Source organism: Oryzias latipes, chromosome 23 (assembly GCF_053564925.1).
Source record: "Oryzias latipes strain Hd-rR chromosome 23, Olatipes_Hd-rR_3.1".
Taxonomy (NCBI): Eukaryota; Metazoa; Chordata; class Actinopteri; order Beloniformes; family Adrianichthyidae; genus Oryzias; species Oryzias latipes.
In genome coordinates this window covers 26,479,508-26,504,081 of record NC_136259.1, presented here as the reverse complement: position 1 = coordinate 26,504,081, position 24,574 = coordinate 26,479,508, and the positions used below count along the sequence as shown (strand labels likewise).

Here is a 24,574-nt window from a genome sequence, read left to right as displayed (position 1 = left end):
AGACATTCTCAATAGATCGCCGATTTCTGGAGTCACCATGGAAACGCGTGGAGAAAAAAAAAAGAAAGCGCGACACTTGAGACGGAAGTGAGACGGAGTCTGAGATTTTAATGACGGCGGTTAAAAATTATAAGTCCATCAAAAAAGTAACACGGCTGAAAGATAATTTAGTTAAATTAATTCAAACTCAATAATTGTTTATACAACTCAAATCTACGTATTTATCTAACTAAATGTCACATTACTCCATTAATCTTTTTTCCATCTTAATTACTTATATTTCTTGAACTTTCATATGTCTAAGTTTGAGCCGGCAGATATTCTCATTTGTATAACAATAAAAAGAACGGAAAGACAATGCACCGAGTGCAAAAACTCACTAAAGAATTTTCCGTCACTGTCATAACAGCACTAAGCGGTAGGGGTGCTATATAAACTCATCATCCTCTCCCTCCCTCTCACTCATGGTGCAGAGACGTAAGCATAGTAGGACAAAATAGCTCGGCTAAACACGGTGAAACACAGTAAAACAGCTATACAACTAAACACATTTAGTAAAAAACCCACACTTAAACCCAAATCCGTCCAGACAGGCAAAGGGAATGGTATCCCACAATCCCTTGCGGTGCCGATCTAACAGCAGCATCAAAGTTACACCTACTTAATTGAATTAATTTGAACGAAAGGAAAATAACTGTCTGAAAACTACGTGTTATTTTTAACAAAAAAATTTCTAACAAAAAAAATGATTTATCTTAACTGAAGCAAATAATTAAGTTAGATCAAAGTAATAAGTTTCTCTTTCCAACATCCATACGTGGTCTTATCACCCTCTCACGGTGGAAAAAGTATTATCTGAGCTTCTTCATCCACTAAATCATCTTCAAATGGACACGCCATGCTGCTTCTCCTCTCTGAAAACAAACTAACCTTCAACTAAACCTGCTCCAGACCAGGTTATGTTCAGAGCATGCGTTGCTATGGCAACTTGACCCACCCTGAAACATACCTCCATTTCTGGAACCGAAAGCCGAGGTTATCAACTTCCTTAGCCTCAAACTTATCGTGGGAGCTAGCATAATCTGCTTTCTGGAATACCCCCCGGAAGCCAAAGTTTCTTCTGCCGTTTTTGACAGTAAAGACTGAATACAGCAGTTTAGTGACGGAATCAGGAGCAGAACCCGCTGGTTCTGAAGGAAGTTCCTGTACGTTTGAGACCAGATGGACGGAGCCTTCTCCGTCACTCAGGTGTTGGTGTGTCACGTGGTTTTGTCAGGGCGACCACAGCTCGCTCTGACCCAGAAACCCGCGTTAGTCTTTCAGGCTAAAACACTGTGGTGCATTCAGGGACACACAGGAACAGTCAGATTGTTTCACACTGGTCTTCAGCTGTTTATAAAAAAAACCAAAATAATAATAAATCAAGCTTTCCAGCACAGTGTCATTTCTTCTTTGGATCACGGGGCTCTCACATGGAGGCCACACCCCCCACGTGTGGTCATGGCGTTCCTTCCAGGATTCAATGTTCAGATGAAACCCCGCCGGATGTCGGCTGCCTTGCCCCCAAATGATCTGAACCGGGGTAGCGGTCGACCAAGGGGGTCTGAAAGGGGCCCAATGGGGTCGTGTCGGGGGCGGGGCAGGAGGCCGTGCGGGAGATTGGGTCTTTGGTCATAATCCCCCCCAATAATGCCTGGCACAGGGGGGAAGGGGCGGGGCAAAGGATGAAAGATGTGATGGCCAATAGGAGGGGTCATCAGTCGGGTGGCGCTGCGGCGGCTTTCAGAGCGAAAGACAAACATCGTTTTGTAGAGCTGAAAGGAAACATGGCAACAGGTGAGACAGGCTGTTTGCAGACTGTTTACAGGCTGGTTGCAGGCTGATTGCAGAATGTTTACAGGCTGTTTGCAGGCTGATTGCAGACTGTTTACAGGCTGTTTAAAGGCTGATTGCAGACTGTTTACAGGCTGGTTGCAGGCTGATTGCAGAATGTTTACAGGCTGTTTGCAGGCTGATTGCAGACTGTTTACAGGCTGTTTAAAGGCTGATTGCAGACTGTTTACAGGCTGTTTGCAGGCTGATTGCAGAATGTTTGCAGGCTGATTGCAGACTGTTTGCAGGCTGATTGCAGAATGTTTACAGACTGTTTACAGGCTGGTTGCAGACTGTTTGCAGACTGTTTACAGGCTGTTTACAGGCTGTTTGCAGGCTGATTGCAGACTGTTTGCAGGCTGGTTGCAGGCTGATTGCAGACTGTTTGCAAACTGTTTGCAGGCTGATTGCAGAATGTTTGCAGGCTGATTGCAGAATGTTTACAGACTGTTTACAGGCTGGTTGCAGACTGTTTGCAGACTGTTTACAGGCTGTTTACAGGCTGGTTGCAGGCTGATTGCAGACTGTTTGCAAACTGTTTGCAGGCTGATTGCAGAATGTTTGCAAACTGTTTACAGGCTGTTTGCAGGCTGATTGCAGAATGTTTGCAGGCTGATTGGAGACTGTTTACAGGCTGTTTACAGACTGTTTGCAGGCTGATTACAGGCTGTTTGCAGAATGTTTACAGGCTGATTGCAGACTGTTTGCAAACTGTTTACAGACTGTTTGCAGACTGTTTACAGGCTGTTTACAGACTGTTTGCAGGCTGATTGCAGAATGTTTACAGACTGTTTGCAGGCTGTTTACAGACTGTTTGCAGGCTGTTTACAGGCTGTTTGCAGACTGTTTACAGGCTGTTTGCAGGCTGATTGCAGGCTGTTTGCAGAATGTTTGCAGACTGTTTGCTGGCTGTTTACAGACTTTTTGCAGACTGTTTACAGGCTGTTTGCAGGCTGATTGCAGACTGTTTGCAGACTGTTTGCAGACTGTTAACAGACTGTTTGCAGACTGTTTGCAGACTGTTTGCAGACTGTTTACAGGCTGATTGCAGGCTGATTGCAGGCTGTTTGCAGGCTGATTGCAGAATGTTTACAGACTGTTTGCAGGCTGTTTGCAGACTGTTTACAGACTGTTTGCAGGCTGTTTACAGACTGTTTGCAGGCTGATTGCAGACTGTCTGCAGGCTGATTGCAGACTGTTTGCAGAATGTTTGCAGGCTGTTTGCAGGCTGTTTGCAGACTGTTTACAGACTGTTTGCAGGCTGTTTACAGACTGTTTGCAGGCTGATTGCAGACTGTCTGCAGGCTGATTGCAGAATGTTTACAGACTGTTTGCAGGCTGTTTGCAGACTGTTTACAGACTGTTTACAGACTGTTTGCAGGCTGTTTACAGACTGTTTGCAGGCTGATTGCAGACTGTCTGCAGGCTGATTGCAGGCTGTTTACAGACTGTTTCCAGGCTGTTTACAGACTGTTTGCAGGCTGATTGCAGACTGTCTGCAGGCTGATTGCAGGCTGTTTGCAGAATGTTTGCAGACTGTTTACAGGCTGATTGCAGACTGTTTGCAGACTGTTTGCAGACTGTTTGCAGGCTGTTTGCAGACTGTTTACAGACTGTTTGCAGGCTGTTTACAGACTGTTTACAGGCTTTTTGCAGACTGTTTGCAGGCTGTTTGCAGACTGTTTACAGACTGTTTGCAGGCTGTTTGCAGGCTGTTTACAGACTGTTTGCAGGCTGATTGCAGACTGTCTGCAGGCTGATTGCAGGCTGTTTACAGACTGTTTGCAGGCTGATTGCAGAATGTTTACAGACTGTTTGCAGGCTGTTTGCAGACTGTTTACAGACTGTTTACAGACTGTTTGCAGGCTGTTTACAGACTGTTTGCAGGCTGATTGCAGACTGTCTGCAGGCTGATTGCAGGCTGTTTACAGACTGTTTCCAGGCTGTTTACAGACTGTTTGCAGGCTGATTGCAGACTGTCTGCAGGCTGATTGCAGGCTGTTTGCAGAATGTTTGCAGACTGTTTACAGGCTGATTGCAGACTGTTTGCAGACTGTTTGCAGACTGTTTGCAGGCTGTTTGCAGGCTGTTTGCAGACTGTTTGCAGGCTGTTTGCAGACTGTTTACAGACTGTTTGCAGGCTGTTTGCAGAATGTTTACAGACTGTTTGCAGGCTGTTTACAGGCTGATTCATTCATGAATTAAGCCCACCTTCCTTCTGTTCATGTTCTGGTTTGTCCTCTAAGCTTCACACATATTAGTTAGATTTTCTAATTAAAAGCCTCCTTTGACTGAAATCAAAGCCGTGGAGGACCCATCACTGTGGGTCCCCACACATCTCACACCCGTGTGACAGTTTCACTCCCTCCTCACCTCCTTCCAGTCCGAGTCATTTGATCTGTTTCCACCAGAACCTGAAGCACAAACATGACATCATTGAGGTCCAAATGTTTCAGACTGAAAACGCGGTTCCTTCACATTCAACAGAAACTGAAGAATAATCTGCTGACGTCTTTAGATCAGACTAGTAGCTTCATTTATTCTCTACATGTGTGTAAAAACACAGAAATGTCTGTTTTCCTGGTGAATCCTGGTCCGCAGCTGGTCTCTGGCTGAAGAACGTGCAGCTTCTCTGATTCTGAAGTTTAAAAAAACGTGGCGGAGAAGCAGCTCTAACCTGGGAAATCACGGCGGTACAGGTGTCTCCACAGCGAGGAGTCTGCTGCTGCGGCGTTCAGAAGTCGACAGACGGCGGACAGCCTGAGAAGCGAGCGCACGTCCAGCAGGCGGAGCACCCTGAGGAGAAGCTCTGGAGGGAGGGCCTGCAGGCCGAACGCCCAGGGCAGAGCCATGGCTGCAACGGAAAGAAAACGCTTTCTGCTCCACTCTGATTCACACTCTGGCGCCCCCCAGTGGTACAGAAAGCCACAGCAGGGAGACACCAGGAAGTCCATCGCCGTTCAAATGATGCGTTTCCTGTTTGACAGCATTTTCTGTTCTTTTTAATATTTTATAGCGGCATGTATTGGCGATACGATGGATATCAAGAAACATACTAAGTCTGTGCCACAACAATATTTCAATCTTTTTTTAAAAAGGATGAATAAAACGATATTGTGATATCAAACATTCTCCCGGCCCTACCTGCACCCCTAACATTTGATCAAACGTTCTGCTGCTCCCTGTAGGGGGCGCCACAGCTTCCTGGTAGCTCCACCCTCTGCCTCCTTGTGGGCGTGGCTCACAAAAGCAGACCGGCCCCCTCGGCTGCGTTTACCTTCTCTGGCGGCGGCGATCAGAGGGTAGGCCAGCTGGTCTTTGAAGACGCGGGACAGCTTTCGGAGGTCCTTGAAGGCCGCGGCGGCACTTCCCCCTGAAGGACAGCACACACAGCATTACTCAGCGGCGCTGCGGCGTCGAGCCTCCCCGCCGCCTGCCTACCTGCCCACTCCTGAGTCACGAAGCTGGACGCCTTCAACTGGAGCTTCCGGACCGAACCCACATTCTCTAGAACCTTCAGGGTGGCTACAGAACACCAACCGGAAACGTCAGAGTCTGGGACGCCTTCCTCTGAAGACGCTGAAAAACCTCACCGTTGACGACGAGCTGGGGGCCCATGACCACGCCCACCACGGAGGCAGAGCTGCTGCCACACAGAGGGTGAGTGTACTGCAGCCTGTAGGTGGTGGCGCTGGACCTCCACCCTGCCGGCATTTCAGCAGGCTTCATCGCACAGCCCTGAAGACAGCAGAGGTGAGACCGCCGGGCCCCCGAGGACCCCCCAGGACAGAGAAAAAGCCCCCGTTCCACTCACTTGCGACGTGAAGCCGGCCTCCAGCATGAGAACGTGCGACGCCACCACCACGGCGTCGTCAGGACAGCTGACCTGCGCCGTGTGGTAGAGGAGGTCCAGGGACAGGGGGGCCTGACCGTCCTCCGCCTCGCTGCACAGGATGGGCTCCCAGAGCGGCGCCGGGTCAGCGTCTGGCTGGGCCGAGCCCGCGGGTTCGATGCTGCCAGGCGGCTGGAGGGAAGAACAGAAGCCGTTTCATTCGGACCAGAAAGACGTGAAGACAACAAGAGGTCGCAGATGGAGGAGACAGAGGAGGCTGAACGCAGATCTTCATCATCAGAAGATCAACCGGAACATTTCAGGAACGGCGGGGAGGAAGAACGCTGGACAGGTTCTTCTGAAAATGAACCGAGGTCTGGATCCATCTTCACCTTTGGATTCTGAGGAGCTTCTGCTCCTCACCGCTGAGTCAGACAAGAAGCTCCTCCTGTCTACTGCAGAACCCCTCAGGACTTCCCAGAACCCCTGAGGACATCGCAGAACCCCTCAGGACATTCGCAGAACCCCTCAGGACATCGCAGAACCCCTCAGGACATCGCAGAACCCCTCAGGACTTCCCAGAACCCCTGAGGACATCGCAGAACCCCTCAGGACATTCGCAGAACCCCTCAGGACTTCCCAGAACCCCTCAGGACATCGCAGAACCCCTCAGGACATCCCAGAACCCCTCAGGACATCCCAGAACCCCTCAGGACATCGCAGAACCCTTCAGGACACCGCAGAACCCTTCAGAACCCATCAGGACATCGCAGAACCCCTCAGGACATCGCAGAACCCCTCAGGACATCGCAGAACCCCTCAGGACATCGCAGAACCCCTCAGGACATCGCAGAACCCCTCAGGACATCGCAGAACCCCTCAGAACATCGCAGAACCCCTCAGGACATCGCAGAACCCCTCAGGACATCGCAGAACCCCTCAGGACATCGCAGAACCCCTCAGAACATCGCAGAACCCTTCAGAACCCCTCAGGACATCGCAGAACCCCTCAGGACATCGCAGAACCCCTTAAAACATCACAGAACCCCTCAGGACATCGCAGAACCCTTCAGAACCCCTCGGGACATCCCAGAACCCCTCAGGACATCGCAGAACCCCCCAAGAACGCTTCAGTTTGAAGGACAGGAGACCTGAAGAGAAGCGTGTCTGCACAGCGACAGTCACGTGACCACCAGACTCCTGATGGTCCGCTGCGTCAGTGACGTCAGTGATGATGATGTCACAACGGCTGTCTGGCCTCCAGGGGGCGCCCCACTGAGAAAGTGACGTCACAGAAAGCCACTGGATTCATCTTCCTCTCTGAAGTTCTCTAAAGTCCAGACCTCCTAAGGCCAATCTTCTTCAGGATGAAGGTTTCTGACCTCCTTTTGTGTCAAAACATTCACTTACTAAGCCAAACGACTCACCTGGCTGTGGGCGGAGCTGCAGGCGGAGCCGCAGCTCTGCTGAGCATCGGTCACTGCGCTGGTCTCTGGAGCTGCAGACGGGGGCAGCAGGACCCAGATCAGATCTCCAGAGTCGATGCCGCAGGACACCAGGGTCTGGGCGGAGTCGGACAGCAGATCCGAGCCGTTCAGGGACAGTCCGAAGGCCGTGTCGGCGCTGAGAGGATGGAGGCAGAGTTCAGGAGGTCTTCCTCAAACATCAGGATCAATACGGACGAGCAGCGGTGGAGGAACCTGAGTCCGTGAGACGGCAGCAGCGTCTGCCGGATCAGCTCTGCCAGCTCCTGCAGGGTGGGCGCCTCTCCCTGGACCTCCAGCCTGCTGGTCTGCCGCTGGATTCGAACCCGCAGCTTCATGCTGCAGATAAAGCCACGTGCCCCCCACTTACAAACAGCTGAGCACCCACAAACACAACAGCAGCTGCAGCCACACGTTGAGCCCCACAGAAGTAAACTGATGGTTTCCAGCAGAAGCTGCTTTATTTGCTCACTTTTGCTTTGGTGTCATGCAGGTTTGGTCGCGTGGACGCGCTCCTGCACGCTCAGGCGCGCTCCTGCACGCTCAGGCGCGCTCCTGCACGCTCAGGCGCGCTCCTGCACGTTCAGGCGCGCTCCTGCAATGTTCTCATACTTCACTGGGAAAGCTAAACCAGCTTCAAAATATCAAACCTTGAGGTTCTGAACGTAGAACTGAATTGAAACTGAGCGGAAAGATTCCTGTGACAGCTACCCCCCCCCCCCCCGCGCGCACGTGGGCGGAGTTCAGAACTGCTGCGCTCTAATTAAGCCCCGCCCTTTACTAAAATAGAATTATTAGTTTTCTTACAACCTCTAGAAAGTTGTAATAATAATGATAAACAGGAAGGAAGTTTTAAAGTTTTAATACCAACTGTCTCTTTACGGGGGGGGGGCATAAATAACAGAGGTTTGATGCAGTTTTAATGTCTGTAAATTGAATGATGTACTTAGTTACTGCGGGCAGGAGTACCGTTACTTTTACAGCGTTTAACTACACAAAACCACAGCAGACGGATGAACAGCATCACTGCATAAACCAAGAATTCATCATTTTCGCTTTAGCGCGTGCGCTAACCTTCAAACTGCTGCGTAACGTCCGTGAGGTTCGGCTTAAAGTTCACTCACCTGCTTCACCTGCCGGTTAAGACGCACCTGTGCTGCAGAAAAGAACCCGGAGAACCTCGGGATGAAGGAAACGGGTCGTTATCGGCTCTTTTGGGGGCCTTTTACCTCAACAACACAAACAGCGTCGAGCCGCGTGCACAGCTTCCGCTCTGGATTTTCAGAACAAAAGTCATTGCGACCACTAGAGGAGCAGCAGACAAATGAACGAATACCCTTACTAGTAACTAGTCTGGCCATTGTTATTTTTCAAATATGTACTAAGAAATTTGGCATAAAAATATGAATTAAATGCAAACTAAAACTGAAGAGCCCAAATAGATACTTCGTGAAATCTAATCCTTAAATCAAAAGTAGCTTTTATGTAAAGTTTCTATATTACTTTATTAGTTAATAGATGGTCAACAGTTTTTCTTTTGATTCTCAGCCACACAATCATGTTTGGACAAACTTCTTGTTAAAATGTTACGTGGTGCTGAATTTATTTTGAAAAACAACCGGAATCTGATCACTTCATAAGAAAAATACGGAAACTGAGCAGCTCAATGCTTAGAAAACTAACGTAAACTATAATTCTGCAAAAAGTAAATAAAAAGTAAATGTTTGATTAATTAATTTAAATCATTTTAGCTTTTTTTCTTCAGTGTGTTTTATTAAAGATTCTGCTGAGTCATTTAGAGCGTCACATCGCTTTTTGGAGCCTCCCGGCCTCCGTAGAGTTGGGAGCTTTTCTGCGTGGAGTAACCGCCGCTCTCAGACGTGAATCTGCCTCGTGGGGCCCGTTTGGATCGGAACCATGAGCAGAAGCTACAACGATGAGCTGCAGTACCTGGAGAAGCTGTCCGGGACTTGCTGGAGGATTAAGAAGGGCTTCGTGCCCAACATGCAGGTTAGCCGGTTAGCATCTGGTTCCGGACAGTCGTACAGAACAGGAGCGGGTTCGGGAGGGCTGGACGGGTTCTGACTGCAGTTCAGTTATTCTACATGGTCCCGTGTCTAATGGGCCGGAAGTGAACCGTTTCTGTGAGACTAACTGTTCTACAACATGACGAAGTGTTTTTCCCCCAAACAGTTTTGGGTTTGTGTTCTGGACCAGCAAAAGTGTAGCACGTGATGTGACGCAACCTGTTGAGGTACCATGTGGGCGTGTCTTGGGATCAATAAAGCTAGGCTCCGCCTCTGCCTGACAGGTTGAAGGGATCTTCTACGTGAACGAGCCTCTGGAGAAGCTGATGTTCGAGGAGCTTCGTAACGCCTGTCGAGGAGGAGGTCAGCTGATCGCCACGCCGCCAAAAGCTCTTGCGTGTTCGGGATTTCACCGGCTCGGTTCTCTCCCCAGGTGTGGGTGGGTTCCTTCCTGCCATGAAGCAGATCGGAAACGTGGCGGCGCTGCCTGGCATCGTGAACGTGAGCATGAGCGTGACACTTTCTAGGGCGTGCACGCCATCTTGCACTCACACTGGTGTCTCCTGCCGCAGAGGTCCATCGGTCTGCCGGACGTCCACTCCGGTTACGGATTCGCCATCGGAAACATGGCTGCGTTTGACATGAGTGATCCCAACGCCGTGGTGTCTCCAGGTAACCGATGGCGCCATGAAGCCGCTTCCTGTCAGGACTCTTCCCGGGAATGACTCTTCTGCTCCCTCTCAGGCGGCGTGGGATTCGACATCAACTGTGGCGTCCGTCTTCTAAGGACTAACCTGGACGAGCGGGACGTCCAGCCCGTGAAGGAGCAGCTGGCCCAGTCGCTGTTCGACCACATCCCGGTGGGGGTCGGCTCCAAAGGAGTCATCCCGATGGGAGCCAAGTGAGTGATGTCCCCTTCTCAGCAGGGACCGCCCACAGAGATGTGTCTCACCTGTCCCCCCACAGAGACCTGGAGGAGGCGCTGGAGATGGGCGTGGACTGGTCTCTGAGGGAGGGGTACGCCTGGGCCGAGGACAAGGAGCACTGCGAGGAGTACGGCCGGATGCTGCAGGCCGACCCCAACAAGGTGTCGTCCAAAGCCAAGAAGAGAGGCCTGCCGCAGGTACCCCTGCCCCCACGGGTGAGCTCTGAGGGGCGTGGCTTAATCTGATGGCTGTGTTTGTGTGGTAGCTGGGAACTCTGGGAGCAGGAAACCATTACGCCGAGATCCAGGTGGTGGATGAGATCTACAACGACTACGCAGCCAAGAAGATGGGCATCGACCACAAGGGGCAGGTGTGCGTGATGATCCACAGCGGCAGCAGAGGCCTCGGACACCAGGTGGCCACAGGTGAGCGCTGTGACCCGCCCAGCAGTGGTGGAGACCGCAGAGCTGTGAACCTTTGGCGCTGTTATTGACAGATGCGCTGGTTGCCATGGAGAAGGCCATGAAGCGCGACAACATCACAGTGAATGACCGACAGCTGGCGTGCGCCCGCATCACCTCCCAGGAGGGGCAGGACTACCTGAAGGGCATGGCGGCCGCAGGGAACTACGCCTGGGTCAACCGCTCCTCCATGACCTTTCTCACCAGACAGGTACCTGCAGGTCATTGAAGTGTCGACCCATCCGCTGGTTGTATTCTGGTCGGGTTCTTGAGCCGTCTGGCTTTGGCTCCAATGCCTTTTGGGGCAGCTGGCGGTCGACCTCTGACCTGTGTGTCAAAGTGTTCTTGGGCTGGACCCTGGACCCCACACTGGTTCTGGTGGTCTGTTTAGAGCCGGTCCACCGCCATCATGTGACCAGGAAGTGCCGTCAGGTATCCAGACAACAGTTCTGGTTCTGAACAGGTGAACGTGGAAACTGGGTTTATCTGGGCCTGTCGGTCAAACCCATCGACTGTATCAGAGAACTGGACTGAGCTGGACTGGTGTAGAAAACGTCTTACGTCTGGCTCCAGCCAGGAAGCCAATTCAGTCGCCATGTTGGAGCCAGATGACAGTGAGACAACGTTTCTATGGCAACTGCTGTCACCAATCAGTAGTAAGCTTGTTCTAAAAAACCCCCTTCCACTGAAGGCGACTCAGATCTGTCAATCAAATACTGAGGTGGGGGCCAGCGGGCACCGCATGCTTTTACCGAGGCATCTGATTGGTCGTTTTATGACTTGAACTACAGAAAAAATATTTTAAAAACAAAAAGCAAATGTATCGGATCCAGAACTGTTCTTCTGCCAAACAGTTGTTTATTTCTCTGTAGAAGTCTGTGGGATTTTGGCTTCTTGGAGCCACTTCCTGTTTGGAACGCCAGGGAGGCGTGGCCACTCATCCTCTTATACAGTCAATGGCCAAACCAGGACGTTTCTGAACTGGGGAAAAGTCTCAGAACCGCAGAACGTGTTCCGTCTGTCTCCGTCTGTCAGGCCTTCTCCAAAGTGTTCGGAACCACGCCGGACGACCTGGACATGCACGTCATCTACGACGTGTCCCACAACATCGCCAAGGTGGAGGAGCACATAGTGGACGGCAAGCAGAGGACGCTGCTGGTTCACCGCAAAGGCTCCACCCGCGCCTTCCCGCCGCACCACCCTCTGATCCCCGTGGATTACCAGGTAGGCCGCCGCCGCCGCCGGACCTGTAGCAGGCCGGGACCGCGCTCACGCCTTCTTGTCGTTGCAGCTCACAGGTCAGCCGGTTCTGATCGGGGGCACCATGGGAACCTGCAGCTACGTCCTGACGGGCACCGAGCAAGGCATGACGGAAACGTTCGGCACCACCTGCCACGGAGCGGTACGGGTCGCTCGTTTGCGGTTCTTTGCGGTGTGATCGGTCCGTCAGTGACCCGTCTTCCTATTGGGGTTTCAGGGCCGGGCCCTGTCCCGGGCAAAGTCCCGCCGGAACCTGGACTTTCAGGACGTTCTTGACAAGCTGGCTGACATGGGCATCGCCATCCGGGTGGCGTCACCCAAGCTGGTCATGGAGGAGGTGAGGCCGGCGCTCCAGCACCGGGAACTGGACTGTTGCGCTGAGAGCCTAAAGTTCTGGTGTGGTTTCAGGCTCCGGAGTCGTACAAAAACGTGACGGATGTGGTCAACACGTGTCACGACGCCGGCATCAGCAGGAAGGCCATCAAGCTACGGCCCATCGCCGTCATCAAAGGCTGAGCGCCGCCGAGCCAAACGGCTCCCAGGTTTCCTGTTTACCAGTGAATTTATGTTCAGGTCCGGTTCTGCTGTGGGACCGGTCCGTTTCAAATAAAGGTTCTATTTTCCAGCATGAGCGGGCTCTGATCCAACGTCTTCTGCACGTGGAGGTCTTGCTGAAGACCTGACACTTCCTGTTGACTTTCACAATAAAAGATGAGCAAGCTGAAGTCTGAGCTTAAAGGGAGTTTATTTTGGATCCATCCGGCAAATTCTGGAGCAGGTCTTCTACACAAACCTGCCTCTTGGAGTTTTTCAGGACCAGCTGAAATCCTCTCTTCAGTTTAAGCAGCTGGTTCTGGTTCTAGTTCTGGTTCTAGTTGGGATCACTTTGAATTTTTGGTCTGGTTAGAACCAAAAATGTGGATCCCACAATAAGAGCTTGGTTTAGAAAACAATGTCTGACACAAAGATGCTGACCCGGATGCTCTTCTGGGTCTGCAACGGTACAGGAAGTGGACCCGACCTGACCCGGCCCACTGGTGGAATATCTTAGGAACAATTGTCCGTCCAGCACTCGTCCCCCCCCTCACTTTTCCCTCTGTAGAAGAAGAAAATCTAAACTTCAAACATAAATGAAACAAAGCTTCATCCAAACAGCAGATGCAGGAACCCGTTCTGTACCAGTAGAACCCGTCCTTCCGCTCTCATGTTTGCTCAGTTATTGGACACATTAAAAAAAAGAATAACACTGATGGACGGCCCCCCCTCCATCAGTGTTTGGCCGCTTTCCCGCTCCCTCTTTTCACTGCTTTCAGTGGGGTCTGGGCTCGGTTCAACCAGGGAGGTCCGGTCCGGTCGGGCGGCGCCTCGCCGTTCAGCTGCTGATGGTATCGTCATCGCTCCCCGCTATCCAGCCCCCCCCCAGCAGGCGTGGTGTGAGGAAACAGCAGCCAGAGCGGAGACCTCAGCAGGATTTATTCAACCGTTTCAATGAAAACACTCAGGCACTTTCCTCAGAGTACAGGGGGGGGGCAGGAGGTTCCGTCTGACCCGCATGTTTGTACAGAAACTCAAAGAATCCATCCTAAACCTGAAATCAAAGAGGTTCCCGCTAAAGTTCAGAGGAACCGATGTTCCGACCCGCAGGTCAAATGAAATCCCTTCCTAAAAAAACAAACCAAACGAGGGTCCGGGGCAGGAAGACGGCCCGTCTGCAGGACAGCAGCTCCGTGGTTCTGATGAGGTCCACCACCAGACCCAGAGTTCTGTGTCGTCGACCGCCGGACCTCCACAATAAAAGCCAGGCGGTTCTGGTGGTCGTCTCCACGCCGTTCCTGAAACGTCCTCAGACTCCGACCCGATGACCTCGTCAATCGCAAACATCTATGGGGTCCTGCCGACCCCCCCATCCCAACAGACCGCGGCGTCTGGTCTGGGGTCAGTCCTCAGGGGGACGGCTCATCCATCGGCGAGGGGGGAGGGGGTTTCCTCGGCTTCCTCTTCTAAGTGCAAAGCAGTTGAGCCCACTTCCTGCATGGGGGGCACGTCCAGCAGAGTCCTTTCGGGTCCGAACTGCTCGGGTCGGTTACAGCCTCGCTCTCTGGAAAAACGCCTGCAGCGACATGGGGAGGGGTCAGGGGCGTGGCTTTGCCTGTGACACAAAGGCCGGGGGGGGGAGCAGACACCTCCTACCTTGATGTAGTTCTTCAGAACTTTGATGTCCGGCTGCTGAAGGACCTGGCACAGCTCCTGGGGGGTGGGGTGGGGTGGGGGGACAGTTCAAAGGTTAACAGCAGCTACGTAACGACCAACCGGACCTCAGCTCAGCCAGAACCCAAAGTTTACATGGAAGCGGCTCCTTTGGGTCTGGGCGGAGTTACCTGAGCGATCTGCGGCGTCACCTGCAGCGAGGGGAGGTACTCCTGCTGCAGGAACTGGAGGAACTCGGGTCCCTGACCAGAGACAGCAGAATCAGCGCCAGCGGCCCGCAGACAGGAAGCGTGCGGTGCGGTTCTTACCTGCTTCAGGTGAATCGTCTTCAGCGTGAGCGCGCACTCCGACAGCGTCTGCACACACACACACACACACACACACACACGGAGGCTCAGAGGAGAACACACACACACACACACACGCACGCAGGAGGTTCTGCAGGCTCCACACTCACCAGAACTGTCTGAGCGTCCGACAGGTCGAAGCTGGGTTTGAGCGGCGCCAGGAAGCACGCCGGGACGATGTGCTTGTAGATGAAGTCCGAGAAGCCCACCAGGCCGTCTTTGCCTCCTGGGGGGCGGGGCAGAGCGTCAGCAGGAGAACAGAGGAGCGAACGCGGAGGAAGGAGGGGTGTCCACTCACCCCACAGCTCCACCAGCCTGGAGAGGATGATGAAGCAGGTCTTCTGGGCCACGGGGTCAGGCAGGTCCGCTGCTCCCTGGATGATGGTGAACAGGATCCGCTCCATGTTCTCTGCTCCTGGAGGAGGAACCGGACTCAGAACGCCAGTCCAACTGCCCAAAACCAAAGACGGGCTTATCTGCCGCCGCCGCCGCTCACCCTGGTTCGCCATCACCTCGTTGATCCCACTTCCTGTCATGGTCTGGATGAAGCTGAAGTAGCTCCTCCTCAGCATCTGCTTCTCCAGGGCCGCCGTCTGGTCGTTCTCCTCTGCTGGTCGGGCCATGACCTCGAAGATGGCGAGCACCAACGGCATGAAGATCTGCTGCAGGAAGGGCGCCACCTGCCGCTGCAACAGGAGAAGCGGGCGGTCAGCGGGCGCCGGTGCAGTAGCGGGCGGCTCCTCCGCCGCTCCTGTACCTTGAACTTGGCGGTGATCTGGCTGATGAGCGGGATGAACTCCTGCAGGTCTTTGGCCTCGCAGTCCTTCAGCATGTGCTCCGAGGCGGCGGGGATGAAGGGCAGCACCTCCTCCTCCAGGCAGATGATCATCCTGTGCAGGAAGGAGCGCACGGAGCTGCGCAGCACGCCGCGCTGGACGGGGCAGCTGAGCGCAGGCAGGAAGCAGTGCAGGCAGTCGCGGTAGACCTCGGTGCAGCCGCACTGCTTCACCGTCTGCTTGTTGCTGAACGCCTTACTGGTGCGGCTGCAGGAAACGCCGCATGGTTGACAGCGGAAGACAGACTAGACTCTGCCTCACACCTGAGACCTTACCTGGCGAACCCCACAGCGTGGCTCAGGGCGTCGGCAAGCGACGCCTGCTGCTCCTCCTCCGTCTCCTGCAACAGCTTGGCGAGCAGCAGCTGGAAGGCGTCCATCAGCGGCGTCAGCAGGCTCCTCATCAGGGCCTGTTTCCGCTCCACCGGACTCTCGCCGTTCACGATCAGAACGCCCGCCGCCTCGAACATGAAGAGCTGATCGTCGCTGGTCAGCAGCGGCGTGAAGCCGTTCTCCTGTGGGAACGACAGCGAGGTCAGGCGGGGAGACGGCGGCGCAGACGACGAAGAAACGCCAATTCTTACAGGAGGAGCCAACGCCAGCAGGTCCTGGATCCGGGTCAGGATGTCCTCCACAAATGTGTTCATGTGTTTGCTGTCAACAGGGGGCAGCAGTGAGGCTCACGTGCACAGAGCTGAGCGTGCACACACACACACACGCACACGCAGGACTCACTGCAGGGTCTTGATGAACCTGGAGAACAGGTAGGCCACTCTGCTGCGGACCTTTGGGCTGTTGTTCCTCAGACCTCTGTGGTCCAGAAACGCCATCTGAGGGCAGAGAGGAACATTCAGACCCTGGGGCTCGAACGTGCGTCATCTCCGAGGCTCCCGCTCACCAGGACGCTGGGGATGAGCTGCGGTTCCACGATGAAGAACTTGTCGTATCTCACCACCGTCTCAAAGAACTCCAGAGAAACAGACGTGTGCTGGTAGCTGCTGACGCCGCAGGACACCAACTGAGGAGAAACCACAAACCTGAGAGCCCCGCCCCCACGCGAGAGCCCCGCCCCTACGCGAGAGACTGACCGTCCTCATCATCTCCTGCAGCGTGGTCGTCTTCATCGCGTCTCCAGAGAAATGGGCGCCGTGAGACGCCGGCAGAGCCTCTCCCAGCATGTACAGCAGCCTGATGGCCACCTCCACCTCCATGAAGGGCACCGCCTGCCAGTTCCTGCAGAGATCAGAGGTGGAGCTGAAGCTGCGCAGCTGCAGGCGTCCGTGAAGCAGCCTGCGCTTTGCTCACTGCATGGTGTTGGAGAAGACGCGGAGCACGGCCTCCAGCAGCAGCTCTGGAGACACCTGGGCCAGGCGATCCAGCAGCATCTTCAGCTGCTTCCTGTACTCCACGAACATGGCCTCGTCCTCGCCCTGCAACGGCGGCGCCGGGTCAGTGCGGGTTCTCCGGCTCCAGCGGCTCGGGTCAAACACACTCACCTCGTTCTCAAAGTTGTACTCGTCGTCGTAGGTCAGCTTCTTTATGACGGCGAGCATGATGGCCTGCAGGGAGGAGACAGCGGCTGAAGTTCTGCTGGGTCCAACCAGAACCAGAGGAACCAGAACTCACCTCGATGTGGGCCTTCTGCTGCTCCGTCAGCTGAGGAAGCTGCAAGAAGAGAAGATGAGCTCACCAACAGCAGAAACCAGGCGGCTGTGACCTACAGGGACACTCGCCTGCTTCAGGACGTGCAGGTAGTCGTAGCAGAAGCCCACCACGTTGGCGGAGATGTCGTCGTCCTCGTGCATCAGCAGCTGCAGCAGCAGCGGCACCTTGGCCTCCAGCGCCTGCAGCGTGGCGCCCGCCTCCTTGCCGCTCCCGGCTTTAGCCAGCTTGGTCCAGCTCAGCACCAGGCTCTGACCCATCCCGTTCACCAGCCGGGAGAACTTGGCCAGAAAGTCCACGTCTTCCTCCTGAAAGCACAGGAGCTCTGTGGAGGAGCGTTCCCATGGAGACGGCTGCCAGAGCAGCAGAGCCTCACCTGCTCCACGCTGAAGAAGCCGGCACTGTGCAGAGCCTGGCAGAGGGACTCCACCAGCTTGGTTTTGTCCACGGGGTCCATCCCCTTATTGATGATCTCGAACAGGCAGTCGCAGGCCTCCTCCCGCAGCTCCTCCATGGACATCTGAGCCAGGAGCAGGTTCACGAACCTGCAACGGACGCCGCTCAGACCTGCTGCTCCGCGGACTGAGGTGTCACCGAGCCCCCGCACGGCAAGCACCTACCGGTCATTAGCGATGAGGTTCAGGTCGATCCATGACACATAGGCCCCCACCACCTCCAGACACTGGCAGGTGAGCTCAGGGTGGGAGCGCTGGTAGGTCTGCAGGATCTGGAACCAGGACTCCACCAGGCTGGGGTTGCACTGCTCCCTCATGGTGTCCTTGATCAGAGTGTTTCTGCGGATGTCCTGAGCCACACATTCAGCCAATCAGAGAGCAGAAGACCTTTAGCAGAAGAGCATCGTCTCCGCTCCCGTCCGTTTGGAGCGCCAAGCTTTGGCTCCGTCTCCACCGGCCGTGGCGGCGTGCGTTCAAGTGGCCACTTCCAATGAAAAGTCTGTATGAAGGCGCGTAAATGTTGGTTTTCCTGCCGTTTGAGTCGACGTACCAGACGCACGGCTGATTAAAGTCACAATTCTGTTTAATCTTTCAATCAAAACTAAAGACATTCCATCAGTTTGGAAATCGGCTTTTGTTTTGCGTTTATTAAAAGGAGGTGATCCATCCGTGACCAACTACAGGCCAATAACACGTTTATGTGTTTATCCACAATTCTGGAATCTTTAGTCTGTGACCAGTTGAAATACTTCTTTTACTCTGAAAACATTCTTTCTATATTTCAATCAGGTTTTAGAAAAAAGCACAGTACCAGCAATACTATGAATGTGATAAATGACATTATAGTGGCACTTGATGAAAAACTGTGCCGTCCATCACTTTTTATCGATTTGTCCAAAGCTTTTGACCCCGTTGACCATAAAAAGCAGACTACTCAGCCTTGGATTGTCAGAGATGCAGTTGCATGATAACAGGACCCAATGCATTAAACATGAGGGTCTATGTTCTACGTTTGTTACTGTCCACAGGGGGGTGCCACAGGGCTCAGTTCTGGGCCCCCTACTATTTATGTTAAACATTATAGACTTGGAAGAAAATGTCTGACGCTAATCTACATCTTTATGCTGATGACACAGTCATTTACTGTTATGGGTCATCTCTTGCTCAGGCCATTGAAACCCTGCAGAAAGCTTTTGTTGTCCTGCATCACTTATTCAGTTAAAGTTAGTTCTCAATGCTGACACGACTGAGCTAACCTTTTCAAACCCAAAGAAGCTCCCTGAAACAATTCCAATGGTGTCCACCTTGGATGGAAACGTCATAGAGGGGGTTCATGGGTACCTTGGTGTCTGGATTGACGACTCTCTCACCTTTAAACCTCATAGAAAAACTTGTAAAACAGCTCAAACTTAAACTTGGCTTTTTTTCCGTAACAAGTTTTGTTTTTCTTTTCAAGTAAAAAAGCGTCTTGTTGCTGCAACTTTTCTATCTGTGCTGGATTATGGTGATACATGAATGCCTCGTCTTCATGTCTCCAAACGGTTGTCACCATGCATCAGGCTTCCCTGAGGTTCGTCACCAACTGTAGATCCATGATGCATCATTGTGACTTGTATTCAGGAGTGCAATGGCCGTTTCTGGCCACTAGGAGGCGGAACATTGGTACACTTTGATGTCCAAGGCCTTGCTTGGATTTCTGCCTCCCTACATTTGTTCTTGAATCATAAGGAGAAGTGTGGAATCTCCCTCCTTCAGATCTGAAGTCCAGTTGTTGCTTTCTGTTCCATTTGCTGCACAGAGCTGGAAAAACTGTTTGCAAATTTATCACGCAGGAGACAAATAACTGCAGTTTGTGTGCGTCTGAGAGTTGTTGGTGTATCGGAATAGAGCTGTGAAAGAAAAAGTCAGATTCTCACGCGACGACATTCCACACCTGCAGGTGGAGGACAGTAAACAGCAGCTCATCCACTGCGTCACACGCCCAGACGGACCGCTCTGCCTCACCTCTGCGCTGTGCAGGATGTCCCGGTCCACCACCTCGGCGTCGATGGCCATCAGCGTCCTCAGGTAGATGTCCACGCCGTTGGGGTTCAGACCCACCATGGACAAGATGTCGAAGAAGAACTTGGGCCACAGAGTCAGGTACTCGCTGACGAAGGTGAGCGCAAACACCTGGGCCGCCTTGTTCCTGATGAAGGCCTTCTCAGGCTGAGCGTTCATCAGCTGCCGGGAATCGCACCGACGTTTGAGGAAACTACGGTCAGGACCACAAAGTGCCAGCTGGTTCTGCAGAACCAGAACATACCTGAGACTGCAGCCACTTCATCAGGGTCTCCCTGACGAGCTGCTGCTGCGCCGCACTCAGACCCGCGTGTCTGCAACAGAACAGCAGGTGAGGCCGGTTCCGTTTGGACCAGAACCCTCACTAACAGGATCCTCACCTGAACTTGATCTGATGCTCCAGCACTTGGAAACAGAAGAACTTCACGTGGTCGTCTCTGCAGACAGAGTAGGTCACATGATCACAGGGTAACCGGGGGGGGGGGGGGGGGGTCAGCCCACGTGACACTCACCTGTACAGTCCTTGAGAGAGCGCCTCGGCACACACCTCCCAGGCATCCGGAGACTCCTTCAGCTGCTCAAAGTACGCCATGGCCTGCATGCACACGCACATGCACACACACACACACGTATTGAAGTACAGCACCGGGACCCTGACTTAAGATGAAGGATCAGGAAGCACTTCTCACCCTCTGCCTGTAGGGGGCGTCGGCGTTGGGGTTCAGCCCGAGCAGGGCCTGCTCGTCCATGACTGCGGCGGTGACAGACTGGCAGGCCATTCGTGGTTAGCTGTGGTCTGACACACACTCCTGTCATCTGCTGGGGGGGGGGGGGGAAGGTGAGGGGCAGGATCGATGACGACCCCTCACCCCTGCACACTCACGGGTGACACAGGTGAGTCTGCAGGGAAACGGCTTTGATCAGAACCAGGACGGGTGGTCACGTCCACGACAGGAGCGCCACAGGTTCAGGTGAGCATCTGCAAACCTGCAGGTCCTTCAGCCAGACCGACTGTGTAACCGAGGGGTAACCGGTTCATGCAGACGGGCGTAGCAGGTCAATGCAGTCGGGTCAATGCAGCCGAGTTGATGCAGTCAGGTCCTTGCAGTCGGGTCCATGCAGTCGGGTCCATGCAGTCGGGTCCATGCAGTCGGGTCAATGCAGTCGGGTCGATGCAGTCGGGTCGATGCAGTCGGGTCGATGCAGTCGAGTCGATGCAGCCGAGTTGATGCAGTCAGGTCCTTGCAGTCGGGTCCATGCAGTCGGGTCCATGCAGTCGGGTCCATGCAGTCGGGTCCCTGCAGTCGGGTCGATGCAGTCGAGATGATGCAGTCGGGTCAATGCAGTCGGGTCAATGCAGTCGGGTCAATGCAGCCGAGTTGATGCAGTCAGGTCCTTGCAGTCGGGTCCATGCAGTCGAGTTGATGCAGACGAGTCCATGCAGTCGGGTCCATGCAGTCGGGTCCCTGCAGTCGGGTCCCTGCAGTCGGGTCCAGTAGTACAGTAGGTACACGTCACTTCCTGCGGTCTTGATAATAGGCCGTTATCAAACGTGTGACGTAAACAACTTCTGAACACCAGATCAACACCGGCGGCAGTCACGCAGCGACAGTCCCGGAGGCTGCATCGAACCGAACCCGTGACACACCCTTTCCAGAGCGTTGGGGCCCGAGCGACACCAGAACCGAGGAGGACCGGCCTCACCTGGCGCGTGTGTCCGGATGACACCGTAATGTAACGTTAACAGTTCGGCCCTCCGTCACTAAGCGTCAGTCTCGGTTCTGCACGGTACACGTTTCTGCAAATGAAACCGAAAGTAACCGTTAGCAGTTCGGCTCCGAACCCGAACCAGAACCGACAAGCGGACCGCAGCTGACGGCTGTGAGTTAGCGTTAGCTGCGGCTGGCTGACTCAACCCGGGAGGAACCGGACAGAAAACCCGCCCAGCCCCTAACGGAACCTCCCGGGCAGAAAAGCGCTAACTGTGAAAGGCAGATGGAGGCGGCTTTAACGTGTTCTAGACCCGGTTCTGGTCCCGTAGCACCAGCCTGTCTACTCTTCACCCTCACGAGGAGGACCCACCATCTCTCATGAGTCCATCTCGGCGCGCAGCCGCCGTTTCTCTGCGTTTCCGTCCCGCAGAGCAGCGAAACACGCGCGCGAGGCTCACCGTATATTAGCGGAGCTGTTCCGCCGTTAACCGATGCTCTCCGCTCAGCACAGAGCCGGGGGTCCTCTGGAATTCAGACGCATGTCGGTGGATTCGGCAGGACGGCGTGTCCGGTGCTGGTTTACATCCGGGTCACGAGCCTGCGCACTGTCAGTGCGCACCGGCACAGACGTTGTTTTTTATTTCCCCTGAAAAACTTTATTAACAAAAGTAACAATCCATACATAACAGACATGTGTACAGTACAGAGGAAAAGTTTGGACACACCTTCTCATTCAAAGAGTTTTCTTTATTTTTATGACTATGAAAATTGTAGATTCACACTGAAGGCATCAAAACTATGAATGAACACATGTGGAATTATATACACAATAAAAACATGTGAAACAACTGAAAAGATGTCATATTGTAGGATCTTCATAGTAGCCACCTTTTGCTTTGATTACTGCCTGTCAGGTTTAATAAGTGTGATTCCTTGACTTCTAAATGGGGTTGGGACCATCAGTTGTGTTGTGCAGAAGTCAGGTGGATCCACAGCTGATTGTCCTAATGAATAGACTGTTAGAATTTGGATTATGGCAAGAAAAAAACAGTTAAGTACAGAAAAACGAGCGGCCATCATTCAGGGATGGGAATAGAAGCCCCATGAAGCCTCGTTGGGGTTCATGTCATTGTGCCGGAAAGATGAACCAACCATTCAGGGCTTTGAAACCCCACAGAACAGCGGCCTCTGGTGGCGGACTGGATGTATTTCTTATGCTTCAACCAAGCTCCTTGTAACACTTCAATGTGTAAATGATGATGAAAAACCGTAAAACAAAACAATGTTGTTAATGATGATTAAAAAAAACAACGTAACACAACATGTGACATTTTCTGAGAGAAGTGCTTGACGCAGCAAAACACACATCACATGAAGAAAATGAACGCAAAGCAAAAAGAAAAAAATTTTAATGCTGGTCTTCAACCCGGGAGTTCTAGATACAAACCCCGTTGATTTTTCCACTAAGCTATCTCTACTAAGACTGATTGACTATGCCATTGTAAATTCCTTGTAGTGTTTTTTCTTTTTTACACAACGTTCATAGTGTATTGTTTTATTATGAGAAATCAAGTTGAACCGATCATGAGGCACAGAACTTTTTTTTACGAGGAGTCATGGTAAAGTGCAATGAACTGATGCTGATTCAGATACAGGGGAAACATTAGAACTGGTCGGGAAACATACGGGATTCATTTAGTATTTCTAGAGAATAGCGCGTCCAACTACTGGGGGGTAATCCAGAAAGCATGTTTAAACTAGCCTGACTGTAAGCCTGAACTCTGGCTGAAACTTGCTTACTCTGGGTATGTCGGTTCCCAAAGACCGGATATGAGTTAACGTAATTACGCTACACTTGGTGAATATATGTGTGTGTATATATATATATATATATATATATATATATATATATATATATATATATATATATATATATATATATATATATATATATATATATATATATATATATATATATATATATATATATGTATGTATATATATATATGCCTTTGGCTTCAATCACTTTCTCTATGACATCCTTCACCCCTGTTCTTGATCTTAAGTCTTCGTTCCTGACCTTATCTCTCCTCGTAACACCCAGCATTGATCGTTCCATGCTCCTCTGGGTGATTGCTAGTTTCTCTCTTTGGCGGTTGGTAAGTGACCATGTCTCAGCTCCATACGTCATTCATGGCAGTATGACAGTGTTCATGATCTTCCTCTTGAGACACATGGACATTTTTTGATCTCTCAGAAACGTGCTGTACTGTCCGAATCTCTTCCAAGCGGATGTTACTCTCTCGTCTATTTCTTTCGCCATCTCATTTCCTGGTGTTAGCAGTCTTCCCAAATACTTATACTCATCCACCTCCTCCAGTTGTTCTCAACCACAATTATTCCTTTCCTTCTCATTTTCCTTGCTATTTCATTGCACATGATTTTGTTTTTTTTTTGTTCATTTTCATGCCATCTTTTCTCCCTTCCTTGTTCAGATCGTTGAGCAGCTTCCTGAGATCCTCTTCCTTTTCTACAAATAAGATGATATCATCTGCAAATCTCAGCTTGTTCATCCTCTCTCCATTGATGTTAATTCCCGCTTCAGCTTCCATTCTCCTGAATATTTCTTCCAACGCTGCTGTGAACATCACTGGTGACAAGGTGTCTCCTTGTCGCACTCCCTTCATGATCTTAATCATTCGGCTAAGTGATTCGTTCTGAACCTGAGCAGTGCCTCCATCATATGTCTCTTTCAGGATGTTGATTTAGTTCTCCTCTACGCTGTGTTGTTTTAGCGCCTCAAAAACAGCCTTGTGCAGGATAGAATCAAAGGCTTTTTCGTAGTCTACAAACGCCATATAAATGGGTATTTTATACTCATTGGTTTTCTCGAGTATTTGCACGACTGACTGCAGATGGTCGATAGTTGAATGACATCTTCTGTAGGCAGCTTGTTCTGGCGGCTGGTGGTCCCTCAGATTGTTATTCATCCCATTCTTCAAGATCTTCATGAAGAGTTTGTAGACTTGGGAGAGTAAGCTGATTGGTCTATAATTAGCAAGGTCTTTCTTGTCTCCCTTCTTAAATATGAGTGTTATAATGGCATTTTTCCACTCGTTGGGTACCTTTTCTTCAGTTATCACTTTATTGAAGAGTGTTCTCAGCTTCCATCTCACAGCTTCACCTCCGGCTTTGAGCATTTCAATCACAATCTGATCTTCTCCAGGTGCTTTGTTATTCTTCAAACCTTTTATGGCATGCTCAATTTCACTATCAAGGATTGATGGTACATCCTCTGCTTCTTCTTTTCTGAGGTTCTGGGCTGCATCTTTGTACAGCGTTTCATAGAATTCTGCGCACCTCTCCAGAATTCTCTCTCTGTTGATGGACGGTTCCATCTTGCTCTTTCAAAGCTGATATAAGAACCTTCTA

At 52.0% G+C, this 24,574-nt stretch overlaps 3 protein-coding genes across 7 annotated transcripts; 1 reads left to right on the top strand and 2 right to left on the bottom strand.

Moving 5' to 3' along the window:
- Positions 1–1,368: 1,368 nt before the first annotated feature.
- On the bottom strand, positions 1,369–8,472 carry fbxo7 (F-box protein 7). 2 transcript variants are annotated; one of them, XM_020702187.3, is made up of 10 exons: positions 8,340–8,472; positions 7,405–7,527; positions 7,132–7,327; positions 5,687–5,896; positions 5,466–5,610; positions 5,314–5,397; positions 5,150–5,245; positions 4,550–4,726; positions 4,246–4,286; positions 1,369–1,814 (listed from the first exon to the last, which is right to left on the bottom strand). In XM_020702187.3, the coding sequence occupies exons 2-10, from the start codon at positions 7,524–7,526 to the stop codon at positions 1,527–1,529; spliced, it is 1,359 nt and encodes a 452-aa protein (XP_020557846.1). In that variant the 5' UTR covers position 7,527; positions 8,340–8,472; the 3' UTR covers positions 1,369–1,526. The 2 variants fall into 2 exon arrangements, with proteins under 2 accessions (XP_020557846.1, XP_004087013.1); XM_004086965.5 differs by having other exon boundaries at positions 8,313–8,454.
- On the top strand, positions 8,320–12,587 carry rtcb (RNA 2',3'-cyclic phosphate and 5'-OH ligase). The gene is made up of 13 exons (XM_078942117.1): positions 8,320–8,904; positions 8,988–9,198; positions 9,500–9,578; positions 9,649–9,716; positions 9,788–9,887; positions 9,960–10,116; positions 10,182–10,338; positions 10,407–10,566; positions 10,638–10,813; positions 11,638–11,826; positions 11,894–12,004; positions 12,080–12,199; positions 12,271–12,587. The coding sequence occupies exons 2-13, from the start codon at positions 9,106–9,108 to the stop codon at positions 12,376–12,378; spliced, it is 1,518 nt and encodes a 505-aa protein (XP_078798243.1). The 5' UTR covers positions 8,320–8,904; positions 8,988–9,105; the 3' UTR covers positions 12,379–12,587.
- Positions 12,588–13,317: 730 nt separating this feature from the next.
- Positions 13,318–21,765, bottom strand: xpot (exportin, tRNA (nuclear export receptor for tRNAs)). 4 transcript variants are annotated; one of them, XM_023952674.2, is made up of 26 exons: positions 21,601–21,741; positions 21,135–21,228; positions 20,120–20,330; positions 19,943–20,025; positions 19,811–19,867; positions 19,675–19,744; positions 19,374–19,592; positions 17,535–17,719; positions 17,291–17,459; positions 16,986–17,222; positions 16,879–16,917; positions 16,749–16,811; positions 16,558–16,682; positions 16,341–16,485; positions 16,151–16,270; positions 15,988–16,082; positions 15,837–15,906; positions 15,529–15,767; positions 15,175–15,460; positions 14,914–15,103; positions 14,716–14,832; positions 14,528–14,643; positions 14,379–14,426; positions 14,241–14,312; positions 14,053–14,109; positions 13,318–13,972 (listed from the first exon to the last, which is right to left on the bottom strand). In XM_023952674.2, the coding sequence occupies exons 3-26, from the start codon at positions 20,207–20,209 to the stop codon at positions 13,946–13,948; spliced, it is 2,919 nt and encodes a 972-aa protein (XP_023808442.1). In that variant the 5' UTR covers positions 20,210–20,330; positions 21,135–21,228; positions 21,601–21,741; the 3' UTR covers positions 13,318–13,945. The 4 variants fall into 4 exon arrangements, with proteins under 4 accessions (XP_023808442.1, XP_023808441.1, XP_078798227.1 ...); XM_023952673.2 differs by lacking the exon at positions 21,135–21,228 and having other exon boundaries at positions 21,601–21,765; XM_078942101.1 differs by lacking the exon at positions 21,135–21,228 and having other exon boundaries at positions 20,120–20,246; positions 21,601–21,739.
- Between the last annotated feature and the right edge of the window lie 2,809 nt (positions 21,766–24,574).

Excerpts from the sequence above, each read along its gene's own strand:
- rtcb (XM_078942117.1), top strand. The coding sequence starts at position 9,106 with ATGAGCAGAAGCTACAACGATGAGCTGCAGTACCTGGAGAAGCTGTCC. Across the intron at positions 9,199-9,499 it reads GCTTCGTGCCCAACATGCAG|GTTGAAGGGATCTTCTACGT; the intron begins GTTAGCCGGTTA and ends TCTGCCTGACAG. Across the intron at positions 11,827-11,893 it reads TGATCCCCGTGGATTACCAG|CTCACAGGTCAGCCGGTTCT; the intron begins GTAGGCCGCCGC and ends TTGTCGTTGCAG.
- xpot (XM_023952673.2), bottom strand. The coding sequence starts at position 20,209 with ATGGCCTGCCAGTCTGTCACCGCCGCAGTCATGGACGAGCAGGCCCTG. Across the intron at positions 17,223-17,290 it reads GCTTCTTCAGCGTGGAGCAG|GAGGAAGACGTGGACTTTCT; the intron begins GTGAGGCTCTGC and ends CTGTGCTTTCAG. Across the intron at positions 16,683-16,748 it reads AGTACAACTTTGAGAACGAG|GGCGAGGACGAGGCCATGTT; the intron begins GTGAGTGTGTTT and ends CCGCCGTTGCAG.
- fbxo7 (XM_020702187.3), bottom strand. The coding sequence starts at position 7,526 with ATGAAGCTGCGGGTTCGAATCCAGCGGCAGACCAGCAGGCTGGAGGTC. Across the intron at positions 7,328-7,404 it reads CTGCCGTCTCACGGACTCAG|CGCCGACACGGCCTTCGGAC; the intron begins GTTCCTCCACCG and ends CCATCCTCTCAG. Across the intron at positions 4,727-5,149 it reads GATCGCCGCCGCCAGAGAAG|CCATGGCTCTGCCCTGGGCG; the intron begins GTAAACGCAGCC and ends TTTCCGTTGCAG.